Source organism: Pleurodeles waltl, chromosome 1_1 (genome assembly GCF_031143425.1).
Source record: "Pleurodeles waltl isolate 20211129_DDA chromosome 1_1, aPleWal1.hap1.20221129, whole genome shotgun sequence".
NCBI lineage: Eukaryota > Metazoa > Chordata > Amphibia > Caudata > Salamandridae > Pleurodeles > Pleurodeles waltl.
Window position 1 is genome coordinate 188,158,264 of NC_090436.1, and position 14,354 is coordinate 188,172,617.

At 45.4% G+C, this 14,354-nt stretch overlaps 1 protein-coding gene across 2 annotated transcripts in view; it reads right to left on the reverse strand.

Moving 5' to 3' along the window:
- MTMR12 (myotubularin related protein 12) overlaps positions 1 to 14,354 on the reverse strand; it is a 598,822-nt gene that overhangs the window by 43,720 nt on the left and 540,748 nt on the right. Inside the window, exons 13-14 of one of the 2 annotated variants that reach the window (XM_069220461.1) lie at positions 11,637 to 11,809; positions 2,718 to 2,888 (exon numbers count right to left, since the gene is read on the reverse strand). In XM_069220461.1, coding sequence (XP_069076562.1) covers positions 2,718 to 2,888; positions 11,637 to 11,809 — 344 coding nt within the window. The remainder of the gene's footprint in view (positions 1 to 2,717; positions 2,889 to 11,636; positions 11,810 to 14,354) is intronic. The other variant, XM_069220466.1, reaches the window with a different exon arrangement.

Genomic DNA, 14,354 nt, shown 5'->3' on the forward strand with positions numbered 1-14,354 from the left:
TTAGAAAAATCCATCCAACATTTCCTATAAGGCTTGGTGGAATAATGTTTGCCACTACCATAAACTAGATATTGCTTTTACCTCTTTATGCAGCCCCTCTATAAATAGAGATCTGTATTGGTTACCTTTGACTGATTATCTTAATGCTGTTGCTTGTAATTCTACTAATTGTATATTATCTGAAATGTTTAAGCCACCATGAATTCTTTATTTTCTCTGTTCTTGAGTGAATTTAAATTTAGCTTAACTTTATGCTTTATTGAATGTTACTTTTTACTTTGTGGCTTTTTAAGATCCAATGTATCTTTCTTATTGTAACTGGTCTTGTTCCGTTTTCATTATTTCTCCCCCATTTTATACTTTTAAAATGTTAAACAGCTTTTACAATTCCTTTCAAATTATATCATTATCATTGTGACAGATTGTTATTATGTGACCCATATGTAGTTTTATTTTAATAAAGTTGATTTACCTTAAAAAGAATGCATGCATATTTTAGGTTGTCAAAACCTTCTGAAAGCTCCCGCCCAGTTCATTAGTATATAATTAACAATTAGTATAAATGTATGCAAGGCTATGCTATGTATTAGAATGGTTGTGGCGGATACTTAGCAGGCTAAACATCATTCACCTGAAAAACAGAGTTTTAAACTGTCAAAACCTCTTTCAGAGGGCCACTGGGCAAGCAGGAGCTACTAGGACTAACCGTGGGGGTTGAGGCCTTTCACTCCAGGGGGCTGTATTATGGATACAGCGCAAACCAGGAAAATGCGATGTATTAGCATGAATGTGCTGCCCTGAGGTCAGCGCATTCATGTGAAAAATGGAGTGGTTGCGTCCCTGGGGCACTTCAGTAATATGGCCCCTGATGTTCCCAGGCCCGACCTACCATGGGCCCCAAGTAACTGAGCCAAGCACTACCACTTTCTGCAAGACTCAGGGTACAAACAGTAACTGCAATAAGGTGATTGACCAGTCAAATCATTGCTTTTATGAAAAAAGTAATATTATAATATAAGCAGACAACGCATAAAAGCAATACAGTAAATAATATCCACAGTCGTAGGTCGGAGTGTTAGCATCGCCTTTGGCGGTATATCCCAGAGTCCATCCATCTCTTTCTAGAAAGTCTTGTTATTGACCATTTCATTATGAAAAAGATATTCAGATGTGGCCTGCGCTAGTCCCCAGTGACAAAGTATAAGTCCGGCCTTCAGAGCTAAAGATGCACTAAGTTTGTTCAAATCCCAGACAGGCCTGATGGCCTACAACAGTCTTACCCAACATTATGGACTGGGTATCTTGCACTTTGGCAGGATCCCAGCTGGGTTTTGCACTTTTCAGTAGCTCTCTTCCTCCTTCTCACAGGATCCACTGGTCTTGGCATGCAGGCCGAAGACTGGTGCTCCAGGCTCAAGGCAAACGGTCTTGACTTCCCAAGTAATGGCCCCTCACCCAGAAGAGAGACTAGCCCTGGTTCCAGCAGCCTGAAATCGGGAGCTTCTCTCCCGTTAAAGGAAGAGGTTAAAACAAAGTGTGGGGCTCATGCTTCCACCACTAGAGTCCGAATCCAGATGTAAATGTGATTTAGTGCCTTAGCCTTTGAAATTAGGGTTTAATGAGTGTCTGCCACATCTGGAGAGGCTCCAATTCTGACTGACCCACAACATAGGCCAAGGGAGTAACCGAGGTTCACGCCTGGCTGTCAACCTTCACTGAAATATGCCTCATAGGTTCAAATGCCTAAGCCTTCCTCTTCATCAAGATTCCCTGATCCCCAGTGCCAATCTCATTAGTCTCATCTTCTCCCCGACAATGAGCCCTTGCCCCTTAAGAACAGTAACTATTCCTGTAATCAAAGAGACATTTGATGTACACACATGATGATCTACTCCCCTTCCTTCAGAATGTGCTCCTGCCCCAGCGCTCAGAAATAATAGGCAATACACATTTCCTGTCTGGGGTTTGCAGTCCTCATCTCTTGTAGCCTTCCAGGCCATGTGTTTCCAAAATGGAACCTACAGGATTCCCACTGGAATCCCAGCATGCAGGTATCACACGCTGTCCAGCATGAGCCACAATCCATACAGGCCAAGGGTGAGTTAAGTACACAGCCACATAAATGTATATGGTACGTCCAGTAGGCACTACTCCTGTGACACGTAAGAAGGCCTGTTCTCACTAATGAACACAATGAAACACAAAATGGGTAAACGGCCACTACTGTGCTCGTGTCACTTAACTTCAGTAAAGAGCAGTGGCCCTCTATCCCTTTGAGGGTAGAGCTTTGGGCGTCCCTTCCAGTCTAAGAATACCGCATTACCAGGGGACAGGCGTAAGTCACTGCGCAAACGTATGATCCATGTCTGCTCATGACCAAAAATGTCGTGCAGCCGGTACACATCCATCACCATGCCGTGGACTTTGCCGTCCTAACAGAAATATTGGGTGAAGTGGGAAAGATCCATGCATGTCTTAAATGCCAAACAAAAAATCATATTAGAAAATAAACTTTCATTACGTAAAGTAAAAATAAAAATCGTGTTAAATACACAAGAGTAGAGAATTACACAAAAAAAATTAGCTAGCTGAAGGACACAGACAAGTGCTCTCTATGCCAAGCAACTGATTATGAATAGTAAAGCATTAAAGAAACTGGTGTGTGGCTTCCAAGTTAGACACGAGCTAATGCTTTGATGAAATATTACAAAACTTACCAGGTGGTGTGTATCTTTCTGAAAAGGCGAATTGAAGAAGAAAGTGCTAAAGATGGGGATGTAGACACTGTCAGATAAAACTGTTAAATACGTCTCCGTAAATTCGAATGCTATTGGATACTGTTGTACCAACTGCCAAACACAGTCCAGGAAAAGGAGAAATACAGGGACCTAAATGAAAAGCAGAAGAGGAAAAACATTTTCAGCACAAACCTTTGCAAGTTGCATTTTAGAATGGTACTAACGAAAAGCTCACCCATATTTTTACATTGAATAAACATATCAAAAAAGGCAATCACACAAACAAGAAAAAACACACAGACATTAACAACACTGTGGAGGTTCCACGAGATCAGGCCTTCTGAAGTCATATTAAGTCTTGACTATCAACAACCAGTAATAATATGATGTAAGCTATGAAAATTGTTTGTTGGTTAAATGGTTTAGTATTTATGAGAGTTAATATAGTGTTCATTTCAGCAAATTCTCTTACCATTTACAGAGGTTTTCTCAAATCCATCTCCTATCAGTCTCAATCAAGCTTAAGTGAAGCTGTTAGTTTGGGTAAAAGTGAAGATACAGCCCCAGACATAAAAAAAAATTCAAAATACTTAGTTGCCCACTTAGACCACACAGGATTTGCAGGTCACCTTTGTAAAAGCTACTTTCTAAGAAAAATCCAACCCCTACTGTAGGGAATAAAACAGTAAAAGTATGAGAGAAGGGGTCCTTAGCTTGATATAAGCTGTGTTTGAGCTCATGGTTCCAGTGTGTGGAACACCATTGAGACCACTGAAAGGGAACCTCGATGGGTGATGCAGATGGCGATGTGGATGGCTCTGAGACCACCAACGCGCTCCTCTAAAGTAGAGGTGCTTCCTTTTTGATGAAAATAGAGAAGCAGCACTATGAGTCATAATTTCAGTTGGTGATTACTTGAAAGTTACATGTAATCAGTTTTGTAGTAGATCCTGATGAAAGCCATGGCCCCCTGTGGCCGTGTTGGGCTGAAACATGTCAAGCCAAATTTTTGGATGTGTAGGATTCATTGCTGATCCTCACAACATCACTTGTTTTCAATCTTACCTCTATCATTTTTATGGGCACTAATAAATGATTATACAGGATAGAAGGTAATTTTAATCCACTTTTTGTCCCTTTCTGTTCCCACTCAGACCCAACAGGCAGGAGGAGAGGTTCTCTTGAAGAACAGGATACTCAAGTGAACGAAGACCCGATGATGAAGCTACCGAAGAATCAATCAATCAATCAATCAATCAATGACACTTATAAAGCGCGCTACATACCCGTAGGGTCTCAAGGCGCTGGGGGGGGGGGGGGGGTGCCGCTACTGCTCGAATAGCCAGGTCTTCAGCTTCTTCCTGAAGGAGAGGTGGTCTTGGGTCAGGCGCAGGTCGGTCGGGAGGGAGTTCCAGTTCTTGGCGGCCAGGTAGGAGAAGGACCTTCCTCCTGTAGTCGCTCTTCGGATGCGGGGGACGGCGGCGAGGGCGTGGTTGGCTGGTCGGAGGTGGCGCGTGGGAGCGTAGAAGTTGACTCGGCTGTTGAGGTAGCTCGGGCCTTGGTCGTGTAGGGCTTTGTGTGCGTGGGTGAGGAGGCGGAAGGTGATTCTCTTGTTGACGGGGAGCCAGTGCAGGTCTCTCAGATGTCCGGAGATGTGGCTGGATCGTGGGATGTCGAGGATGAGTCTGGCTGAGGCGTTCTGGATCCGCTGGAGTCTCTTCTGGAGCTTGGCGGTGGTACCGGCGTAGAGGGCGTTACCGTAGTCCAGTCGGCTGGTGACGAGGGCCTGGGTGACGGTCCTCCTGGTCTCGGTGGGGATCCACCAGAAGATCTTCCGAAGTGTGCGTAGGATGTTGAAGCACGCCGAGGAGACGTTGTTGACCTGCCTGGTCATGGAGAGGGAGGAGTCCAGGATGAAGCCCAGGTTGCGTGCATGGTCTGTCGGTTTGGGTGCGGTGCCCAGGGCGGGAGGCCACCAGGAGTCGTCCCAAGCGGAGGGTGAAGAGCCCAGGATGAGAACCTCCGTCTTGTCCGAGTTCAGTTTCAGGCGGCTGGTCGTCATCCACTCGGCTACCTCTTTCATCCCTTCGTGCAGGTTGGCTCTGGCGGCGGCGGGGTCGTTGGTCAGGGAGAGGATCAGCTGGGTGTCGTCGGCGTAGGAGATTATGCTGAGGTTGTGTTTGCGTACGATGGCCGCGAGGGGGCTCATGTAGACGTTGAAGAGGGTGGGGCTCAGAGATGATCCTTGTGGGACGCCGCAGATGACTTCGGAGGCCTCTGACTTGTACGGTGGTAGGCGGACTCTCTGTGTTCTTCCGTCGAGGAAGGAGATGATCCATTCCAGCGCCTTGTCCTTGATTCCGATGTTGCTGAGGCGCCGTACTAGGGTGCGGTGGCAGACCGTGTCGAATGCCGCGGAGAGGTCTAGGAGGATGAGGGCCGCTGTTTCTCCATTGTCCATCAGGGCTCGGATGTCATCGGTGGCGGCGATGAGGGCGGTCTCGGTGCTGTGGTTGGCTCGGAAGCCGGACTGTGAGGGGTCGAGGGATCCGTTCGTCTCGAGGAAGGCGGCCATCTGCTTGTTGACGGTCTTCTCGATGACTTTGGCTGGAAACGGGAGAAGCGAGATGGGGCGGTGATTCTTGAGGTCGGTGGGGTCCGCTGTTGGTTTCTTGAGTAGAGCGCTGAGTTCGGCGTGTTTCCAGCTCTCGGGGAAGATGGTGGTGTCGAAGGATGTGTTGATGATGTCTCGCAGGTGGGGTGCGATGACAGCGTCGGCCTTGTTGAAGACGTGGTGAGGGCAGGGGTCGGTCGGTGATCCGGAGTGGATGGAGTTCATCGTGCGGATGGTGTCTTCGGTGCTGATCGGGGTCCAGGCGTGGAGGGTGGTGGTGGGGGGTGGTTGTTCGGTCATGGTGTGCGTTGGTTGGTTGTTGAAGCTGTTGTGTATGTCCGCGATCTTGTTGTGGAAGTATGAAGCGAGGGAGTTGCAGAGGTCTTGTGATGGGGTGATTTCGTTGTTTCCTGCGCTGGGGTTGGAGAGCTCATTCACGATGTTGAAGAGTTCCTTGCTGTTGTGTGCGTTGTTGTCCAACCGGTCCTTGAATGCTGTTTTCTTGGCGGCGCGGATCAGCTGGTGGTGTTTCCGGGTGGCAAGTTTGTAGGAGGTCCTGTTGTCCGGTGTTGGTTCCCTTTTCCAGACTTTCTCGAGGGCTCGGAGGTTCTTCTTGGAGCACTTGAGTTCGTCGGTGAACCATGGGGCCTTCTTGCTGCCGGGTCTGCTAGGCGGGGTCCTCAGCGGGGCGAGCTCGTCCGCGCAGTTGCTGATCCACTTCGTGAGGTTGTCGGCGGCCTGGCTGGGGTTCGCTGAGCTGGCAGGAGGGTGCTGGCTCAGGGAGGTGGCGAGCTGGTCTGCTGTGATCTTGTTCCAGCTTCTGTGGGCGGCTTGTTTCTGGTGTTGGTGGGTCGTCGTTCTCTTGAAGGTGAAGTGGACGCAGCTGTGGTCCGTCCATTGAAGCTCTGTGGCGTGGCTGAAGAGGATGTCTGTGCTGGATGAGAAGACGGCGTCGAGTGTGTGTCCGGCGAGGTGGGTGGGGGTGGACACCAGTTGCTTGAGTCCCAGGTTGGCGAGGTTGTCGAGCAGGGTGCTGGTGTTGTGGTCGTTGTTGTTCTCCAGATGGTAGTTGAGGTCTCCCAAGAGGATGTAGTCAGCGGAGGGGAGGGCATGCGGGCTGACGAAGTCGGCGATGTCCTCGCTGAATTGCGTGCGTGGACCAGGGGGTCGGTAGATCAGGGTGCCTCTGAGGGTGGTGTTCGGGTTGGTGTGGATCTGGAAGTGCAGGTGTTCGGCGCTGGTCAGGGTGATGTCGGTGCTGGTCGTGATCCGGATGGTGTTTCTGTGGATGATGGCGATGCCTCCTCCCATCTGGTTGGCGTTTCGGTCCCTCCGGACGATCTTGTAGCCCTCTGGGATAGCGATGGCGATGTCGGGAGCTGAAGAGGCGTTCATCCAGGTCTCCGTGAGGAAGGCAACGTCCGGGGCGGTGGCGTCTAGGAGGTTCCAGAGTTCGATGGCGTGTCTGTGGACGGAGCGGGTGTTGAGCAGGATGCACTTGAGGTGGGTGCTGCTGGTGTTCGACTTGGCGGGTGCTGGTGTGCGTCTGGTCTGGGTGCGGGAGAACTTGCAGGCGTGGCAGCTGAAGGGTCCGTGGGTGCGTCGTGGTGTGGCTTGGTGGCAGTCTGGGAGTCGGCCGGTGTTGAGAGCGATGAGGGTGGCGGCGGAGTACGTCAGGCGGGTCGGTCTGGATCTTCTTTGGCCAGGGGTCCTGGCGCTGGACGCGATCCGGTCGCGGACGGGCGCAGACGGGCTTACCTTTGGCGCGCCTTCGGCGCACCATCGGTGCGCCCGCTGCGCGTGACCGCTGCGCGTTCGCACGGTCGCCATATAAGGCGAAGTGCGCGGGTGGGCGGGGCAGCTGGGAGGCGGGAGCGGGGAGGGAACAGAAAGGAAAAAGGGGCGTGGTCAGCGGTGGTGGCGGGAAGCGGGGAGGGAGGTGGGCAGACAGGCAGGAGAACGCAAAGGGCTGAAACTGACTAGAAAAAATACAGGCACCAAGGCAGACAAACGCTGGTAACACGGGAGGAAAATGAAGAAACTGATTAGAAAAAAATACAGGCACAAAAGTCAGGCAAAAGCTGCTAACACGGGAGGAAAATGCAGTTCAAACAAGCACAAATGCTAGACAAAACAAGCAAAACCGACGCCAGCGGCGTCAGCCGGCAGCGAGGCAGGCAGCGAGGCAGGGGCAAGGCGAGGGGGCACACACAGCAGCTGGTGGCCGTGCGGCGCGGGGGTGTCCCACAAGAAGAAGAAGAAGAAGGCACCCCACAGTGGCGATATTTGCCATTGAGGGTAGAATATGTGGTTGAGGTTCTGTTGGGAAAGATCTCAGAAGGTCTGGAATTCAATGACGGCAGGGTTCACTTCTTTTGGTTAGTGGAAAGAAAGCAGAGTGAACCTTCAGCAGAGCTTCTTTCTCCCTCCTTTTGATTTATAGGTGAAATGTGAATGTTCTGAGATTGCATTCCAGTCGCAAAACATTCATACAGACCAATGTGAATCAGTACTATGAAGGGACGCCCTAAACACACCCTTTCCAAATACCGATTCACTACAGGTTACTGAATCACAATTTGGGCTTGGTACACACAAAAATGACTTTTCTGTGTTCGCAAAATGCCCGATTCGACAAATAGAACAATTTGTGAATGCAAAAAAGCTTTATACATCTGATCTGGCCCATAGGTTATTTCGCCATATATATATAAATTAGTGCTTCTTGGAACTTCAGTTCTTATAGTGCATGTGACTTACCAGAGCTTCTTGGCACGTTGTTTCTAGTGGTGCATATGTAACTAAGAATGTCTTGGACATATTTGTATTTGGCACATGCTGATTTATTTGTGTGTGTGTGTAAATCAGTGCTCCTTGTGCATACCTATATTTTGTTTAATTTGGTACGCACAATTTGCAGGGTCCCTTTTTAAAAACCTCGGGCCCAGTACTATTGTAATCTCTGACTGAGGTTCCTCATCTAAGCTCAGAGGTTCAGCACTCAGAACACTGCCTTAAAGACATTCCACATAATAAACAACCATAGGCTGGTCACTAGTTCAAGTCCTAGTAAGATTGACCCTGATCGCTATCTTTATGAAGTCTGTAAATTAAGAATCATTAAAAATGGGTAATAATAATACCCATAATTTACAGCACATAGAAACCTATATACAGGGAGTGCAGAATTATTAGGCAAATGAGTATTTTGACCACATCATCCTCTTTATGCATGTTGTCTTACTCCAAGCTGTATAGGCTCGAAAGCCTACTACCAATTAAGCATATTAGGTGATGTGCATCTCTGTAATGAGAAGGGGTGTGGTCTAATGACATCAACACCCTATATCAGGTGTGCATAATTATTAGGCAACTTCCTTTCCTTTGGCAAAATGGGTCAAAAGAAGGACTTGACAGGCTTCGAAAAGTCAAAAATAGTGAGATATCTTGCAGAGGGATGCAGCACTCTTAAAATTGCAAAGCTTCTGAAGCGTGATCATCGAACAATCAAGCGTTTCATTCAAAATAGTCAACAGGGTCGCAAGAAGCGTGTGGAAAAACCAAGGCGCAAAATAACTGCCCATGAACTGAGAAAAGTCAAGCGTGCAGCTGCCACGATGCCACTTGCCACCAGCTTGGCCATATTTCAGAGCTGCAACATCACTGGAGTGCCCAAAAGCACAAGGTGTGCAATACTCAGAGACATGGCCAAGGTAAGAAAGGCTGAAAGACGACCACCACTGAACAAGACACACAAGCTGAAACGTCAAGACTGGGCCAATAAATATCTCAAGACTGATTTTTCAAAGGTTTTATGGACTGATGAAATGAGAGTGAGTCTTGATGGGCCAGATGGATGGGCCCGTGGCTGGATTGGTAAAGGGCAGAGAGCTCCAGTCCGACTCAGACGCCAGAAAGGTGGAGGTGGAGTACTGGTTTGGGCTGGTATCATCAAAGATGAGCTTGTGGGGCCTTTTCGGGTTGAGGATGGAGTCAAGCTCAACTCCCAGTCCTACTGCCAGTTCCTGGAAGACACCTTCTTCAAGCAGTGGTACAGGAAGAAGTCTGCATCCTTCAAGAAAAACATGATTTTCATGCAGGACAATGCTCCATCACATGCGTCCAAGTACTCCACAGCGTGGCTGGCAAGAAAGGGTATAAAAGAAGGAAATCTAATGACATGGCCTACTTGTTCACCTGATCTGAACCCCATTGAGAACCTGTGGTCCATCATCAAATGTGAGATTTACAAGGAGGGAAAACAGTACACCTCTCTGAACAGTGTCTGGGAGGCTGTGGTTGCTGCTGCACGCAATGTTGATGGTGAACAGATCAAAACACTGACAGAATCCATGGATGGCAGGCTTTTGAGTGTCCTTGCAAAGAAAGGTGGCTATATTGGTCACTGATTTCTTTTTGTTTTGTTTTTGAATGTCAGAAATGTATATTTGTGAATGTTGAGATGTTATATTGGTTTCAATGGTAATAATAAATAATTGAAATGGGTATATATTTTTTTTTTGTTAAGTTGCCTAATAATTATGCACAGTAATAGTCACCTGCACACACAGATATCCCCCTAACATAGCTAAAACTAAAAACAAACTAAAAACTACTTCCAAAAATATTCAGCTTTGATATTAATGAGTTTTTTGGGTTCATTGAGAACATGGTTGTTGTTCAATAATAAAATTAATCCTCAAAAATACAACTTGCCTAATAATTCTGCACTCCCTGTATGTATACATATATATTTACACACACACTAATATTGCATATTTTAACACATAAGGTTAAAGTCACGTTATAGTAGGGTCAAATGCACTGTAACAATGTAACATTTTAAACTCTAAACACCACTCAAATTCACCAGCTAAAGTTACCTCAAGTAACTATAACTCACGCTCTAAGGTAACTATAATTCGCAACCTTGCCATGCACTGCTAATTACCCCACATATTACATAGCCCATGACATCTTCTATGACATCATTGATAATATCACAGCAACGCAATTATTGATGAGAAAACTGTGCATGGTGGGGCGGAAGTTATAGCTAACTTAGGGCACAAGTTGTAGTTACTGGCAGGAGCATTTTCACAGATCTCACATGCAAGCTCTCTGTGAAGACCACATGCAGCCTTGATGCACACCCCTCTTATACAGACCTTGAAAGCACCCATTCGATCAATGCACTCCACTCCGCAACTGCGTGTTCCCTCATGTAACAAAGTATACCATCCCTGATAGCGCCCCTGTAAACGAGGAGAAAAAAACACTCCTCTGGGCTGATCCAAGTGCCTGAAGAGAGCTCACACAAGGAAGCCAATAAATTTAAAGGGGCAGACCCATAGTCAACTCTCTGGATTTAACACATGAGGTTGGCTTCACAAGACCTACAAAAGTAGGGCTATGTGGATTTATCATGGAATAAAATATAAAGAACTGTCTACAAGAAAATGATTTTACATTTACTATTTCTGTTGATGACCATAAACAGTTCATGTAAACTCTAATCATTCCAGCAATGAAAACTTATTTTGTCGGGTGAACCTGCTAAAAACGCATTCTTCCCTTTGGCTCGACAAGCTCAAACCTGTATAGTTAGACCACATCAAAAATACATTTATAACCTCATTTGCCAATGTTCTTATACCAGTAAAAATCAATAAAAAGACTTATAACGACAAATATATGTATAGCTCCTCTAGAAAGGTGAAAACACAACAAACATGCTACTCATGTGCACTATGAAAAGGAACTATTTCATAATATTAGTCAAGTGACAACACTGGCACTGGCTATTCATTGAGATCAGCTAAAAACCTGAAATCAAGCTCGTAGAGCAAAATAATACTAGTATAAAACCACTTGCCAATGGTAGAACTTCAGATATTCCAGCTACCATCCCATAAACTCCAGCGCTAACCTTTGCTAAGGAAGGAGTGACTAACAGATGATGTCAACTTGACCTCAAATGTTTATTGCAGGGTCTATAATGTGTAAGTATCTACTATATCCAAGCAACCAGTATTATGGGTAGAGCTAAAGAAAGTCCAACAATTGGAATTACATCATTCTATGCTGCGGAGACAGCATTCCAATTAACTGGTCATTAGTCAGATGATTCTGTAAGTCCTTAAGTTAAGTAGGATAACATAGTGTATCCATTGCTGACCGGGAAAGCGATAGAGCAAAACAGTTAATAAAGCAGCGGTGATGAAATTAGCCTAAATTCGAATGACTAAAATAACTAGTGGTCTGCAAGACAATAAAAAACCTACCTCATCTTTGTCATTTTGGCGTAGATGATTGCACCGATCTAAAAAACAATGGCCTCCTATGACCCACTCCTTTTGAATGAGACTTTGAAAGCCAAGTTTTGTCCTGCAGTAGGGATCCATCATCACCTGGACCAGACTTGAGATCACACAACACAAATCAGATGTGTTTTCTTCTTTTATTTTTAGTAGGAGAGAGGAGGAAGAAATACACATTTTAGAAAACATGTAACTACAAATCTACATAACATCTTTCCTATGCTTGCAATAGATACATTCAAAGGTCACATAAAGGTCTGGTCAGGAGATTGACACACTATAATTAGCATTCACTGTTCAAATGTAACATCTTGACTGAAAAGAGTCAGTGTCATACAATGGATAAACATAGAAACCTATACACCTTCTCAAAATTTAGATTCCAGTTCCATCAGAAGAGCAATGTTATCATAAAAACTAACAGCACAATAAACAGTGAGTTTATAGGGGGGCAGAGAGAGAGCGCACTGTTACCTCATTTTACTAGACTCTCTACTAAAGACCTCTAGGACAAGTTACTTACCTTCGATAATGCCTTATCTGGTATAGAAAATATTTAGTTTGGGGTGTGGAATTTAATAAAATATCTACTTGTCCATGAGACAGGTTGCTTCTTAAATCTACTTGTCCTATAACTAAATCTACTTGTCCCTCTGGTGCCATGCAGTGCAGTGACAAATTATGGTAGCAATCTCATTATGTAAGAGTTCTGATAATAGCCTATCAGATTATGCCAGGAGTACTACTATAGTAGGTCTTGAATACTTGCAATTTCAATTCCTACTGTAGCAATTTCCTTATTTTGCACCTTTCCGCAGATCTACATACTGGGGCTGGAGGAAGCATTAAGCAATAGTTCTAGAGCTGGAATGCCTTTGAGTCTGCAAACCTACTAACTTGCATGTTTTAAGGGTTTTCACCGGCTCTTCTCTAATCTTTTACAATAATGAGAAAGGTTGGAAATGTACTCCTGACAATGGCAGAAGTAGAAGTTCTTCCAGGGTTTGGAAAAAAGTGGTTGGAGGGAAAGTGAACTTGTAAACGCTCAATTGATTTTCACATGAGCAAATCAAAACATGCATATTTGCTTGTGCTAAAATACAGTTCACAAATACTTTCTAGGAGTACAATATCCTGATCCACTTCTGTAAGTTCTTGTGAATTCATGAAAGCCACTGTTTCAAAGACATATACCAAGGGTGCACTATTGTGACTTTAAGAAATGGGTCCCTAATTAGGTCTGATGTTAAAGACATTTTGATTTTATTGAACTTCTACTTCTATCTCTCTATCTATCGACTGGCTTTACTGTGAGTGATCGCATTCTGCTTCTCCACAAGGAGCATATTGGCACACAAAGTAGTTTTGTTCAGTGTCAGGAACTACTGTGGCAATTAGTTGCGTAATGAAACTGGAGGGGGGCCCCTGCAAAGAACATGGAGCCCCCCCAGACTCACTCAGGGCAGGCGCTGTGCTGAGGGGGACCCATGGAGGGTGGCTGTGGGGCCTTTGTTGCGCCACTGGTGTGTGCTTTTTGAGACCAAAAACTTTTTTTCTTTTTGTCAGTGTTTGTTACAATGGTGAGGGCCTGGTATCTCCCACAACAATACAAGTGTTACAAAAACTGTGTCAAAAAAAGACACGCACGGATGTAACCAAAAGACTCACAAAAAAGTTGGATCGATTGGCTTTGCCCGTGCTTGTTTATTTTCATGCTTTCCATAATCTTGTTGAAAATGGTTACACTGATTTTCCATTAGGATTTCTTTTGGAAATACTAGCATGCATCAACACATTTTACTAAATTATGTGTCAAAGAAACAGCACCTAAAATTTCATAGTAGTGGAACGTTTTTTTCCCCCTGCATTCATTTTTTTCTGAACATTTATTTTGAAAGCAAAGAATCATCACTCTTGCTTAGAAGCTTCTGCAAACATCTGTATCTAATCAGAGCATTCCGGGAGTATTATACTTAACCTCATATTGTTGAACTTTTCAAATGTGTGCTTTTTTTTTTATTTTTTTTTTAACTGGAATCACTGTCAGTAGTGCAGTGTGATCTTGAAACGTTTACAGCGCTCACACTAATAATAAAGGCTTTTCATTAATGAACTGTAAATACAAGTGGAAACAGCATTAACGTATTGACACAGACTACCTCAACTGAAGACAGTTCTCTGTAAACTGTCAGCCAAAGGCTATGTACTGCGGGGGGTTGGGCCTGCTTGCCAAAAGGACAAAATAAACATGAAAACTTGTTGCCCTTTACTCCAAACAATATGTCACGGGTGGTAGGAATTCCACATCCCTGTAGTTGCAGATTACTTACCTTAGAATTTCTCATAGGTGTCAGTCTCGATATGGAGATTCTTCTGGAGCAGTACCCCTGAGTGCCATTAGATAGCATCAACTGCCTCTGCGTCTATTGTCGGTGTTGTCAGCGCAGGATACGACATCAGGGATCTATATAGGCACCCCCCCTAGCATGCTGACATCAGTTTCTGTTCACAATTTTTCACACCAGAAGCACAGAGCCATGAAGAACATGGATCACTGGTGCGTCAAAACTAAGGCGCGGAAAGGGGAGTCCCTGTCCCCAGAAATCAGTGTGCAGGCCAGGAAGGATGGGTGGGTCGGTAAGGAATCTGCAACTAAATATTGTCTCTATCAGATAAGGCATT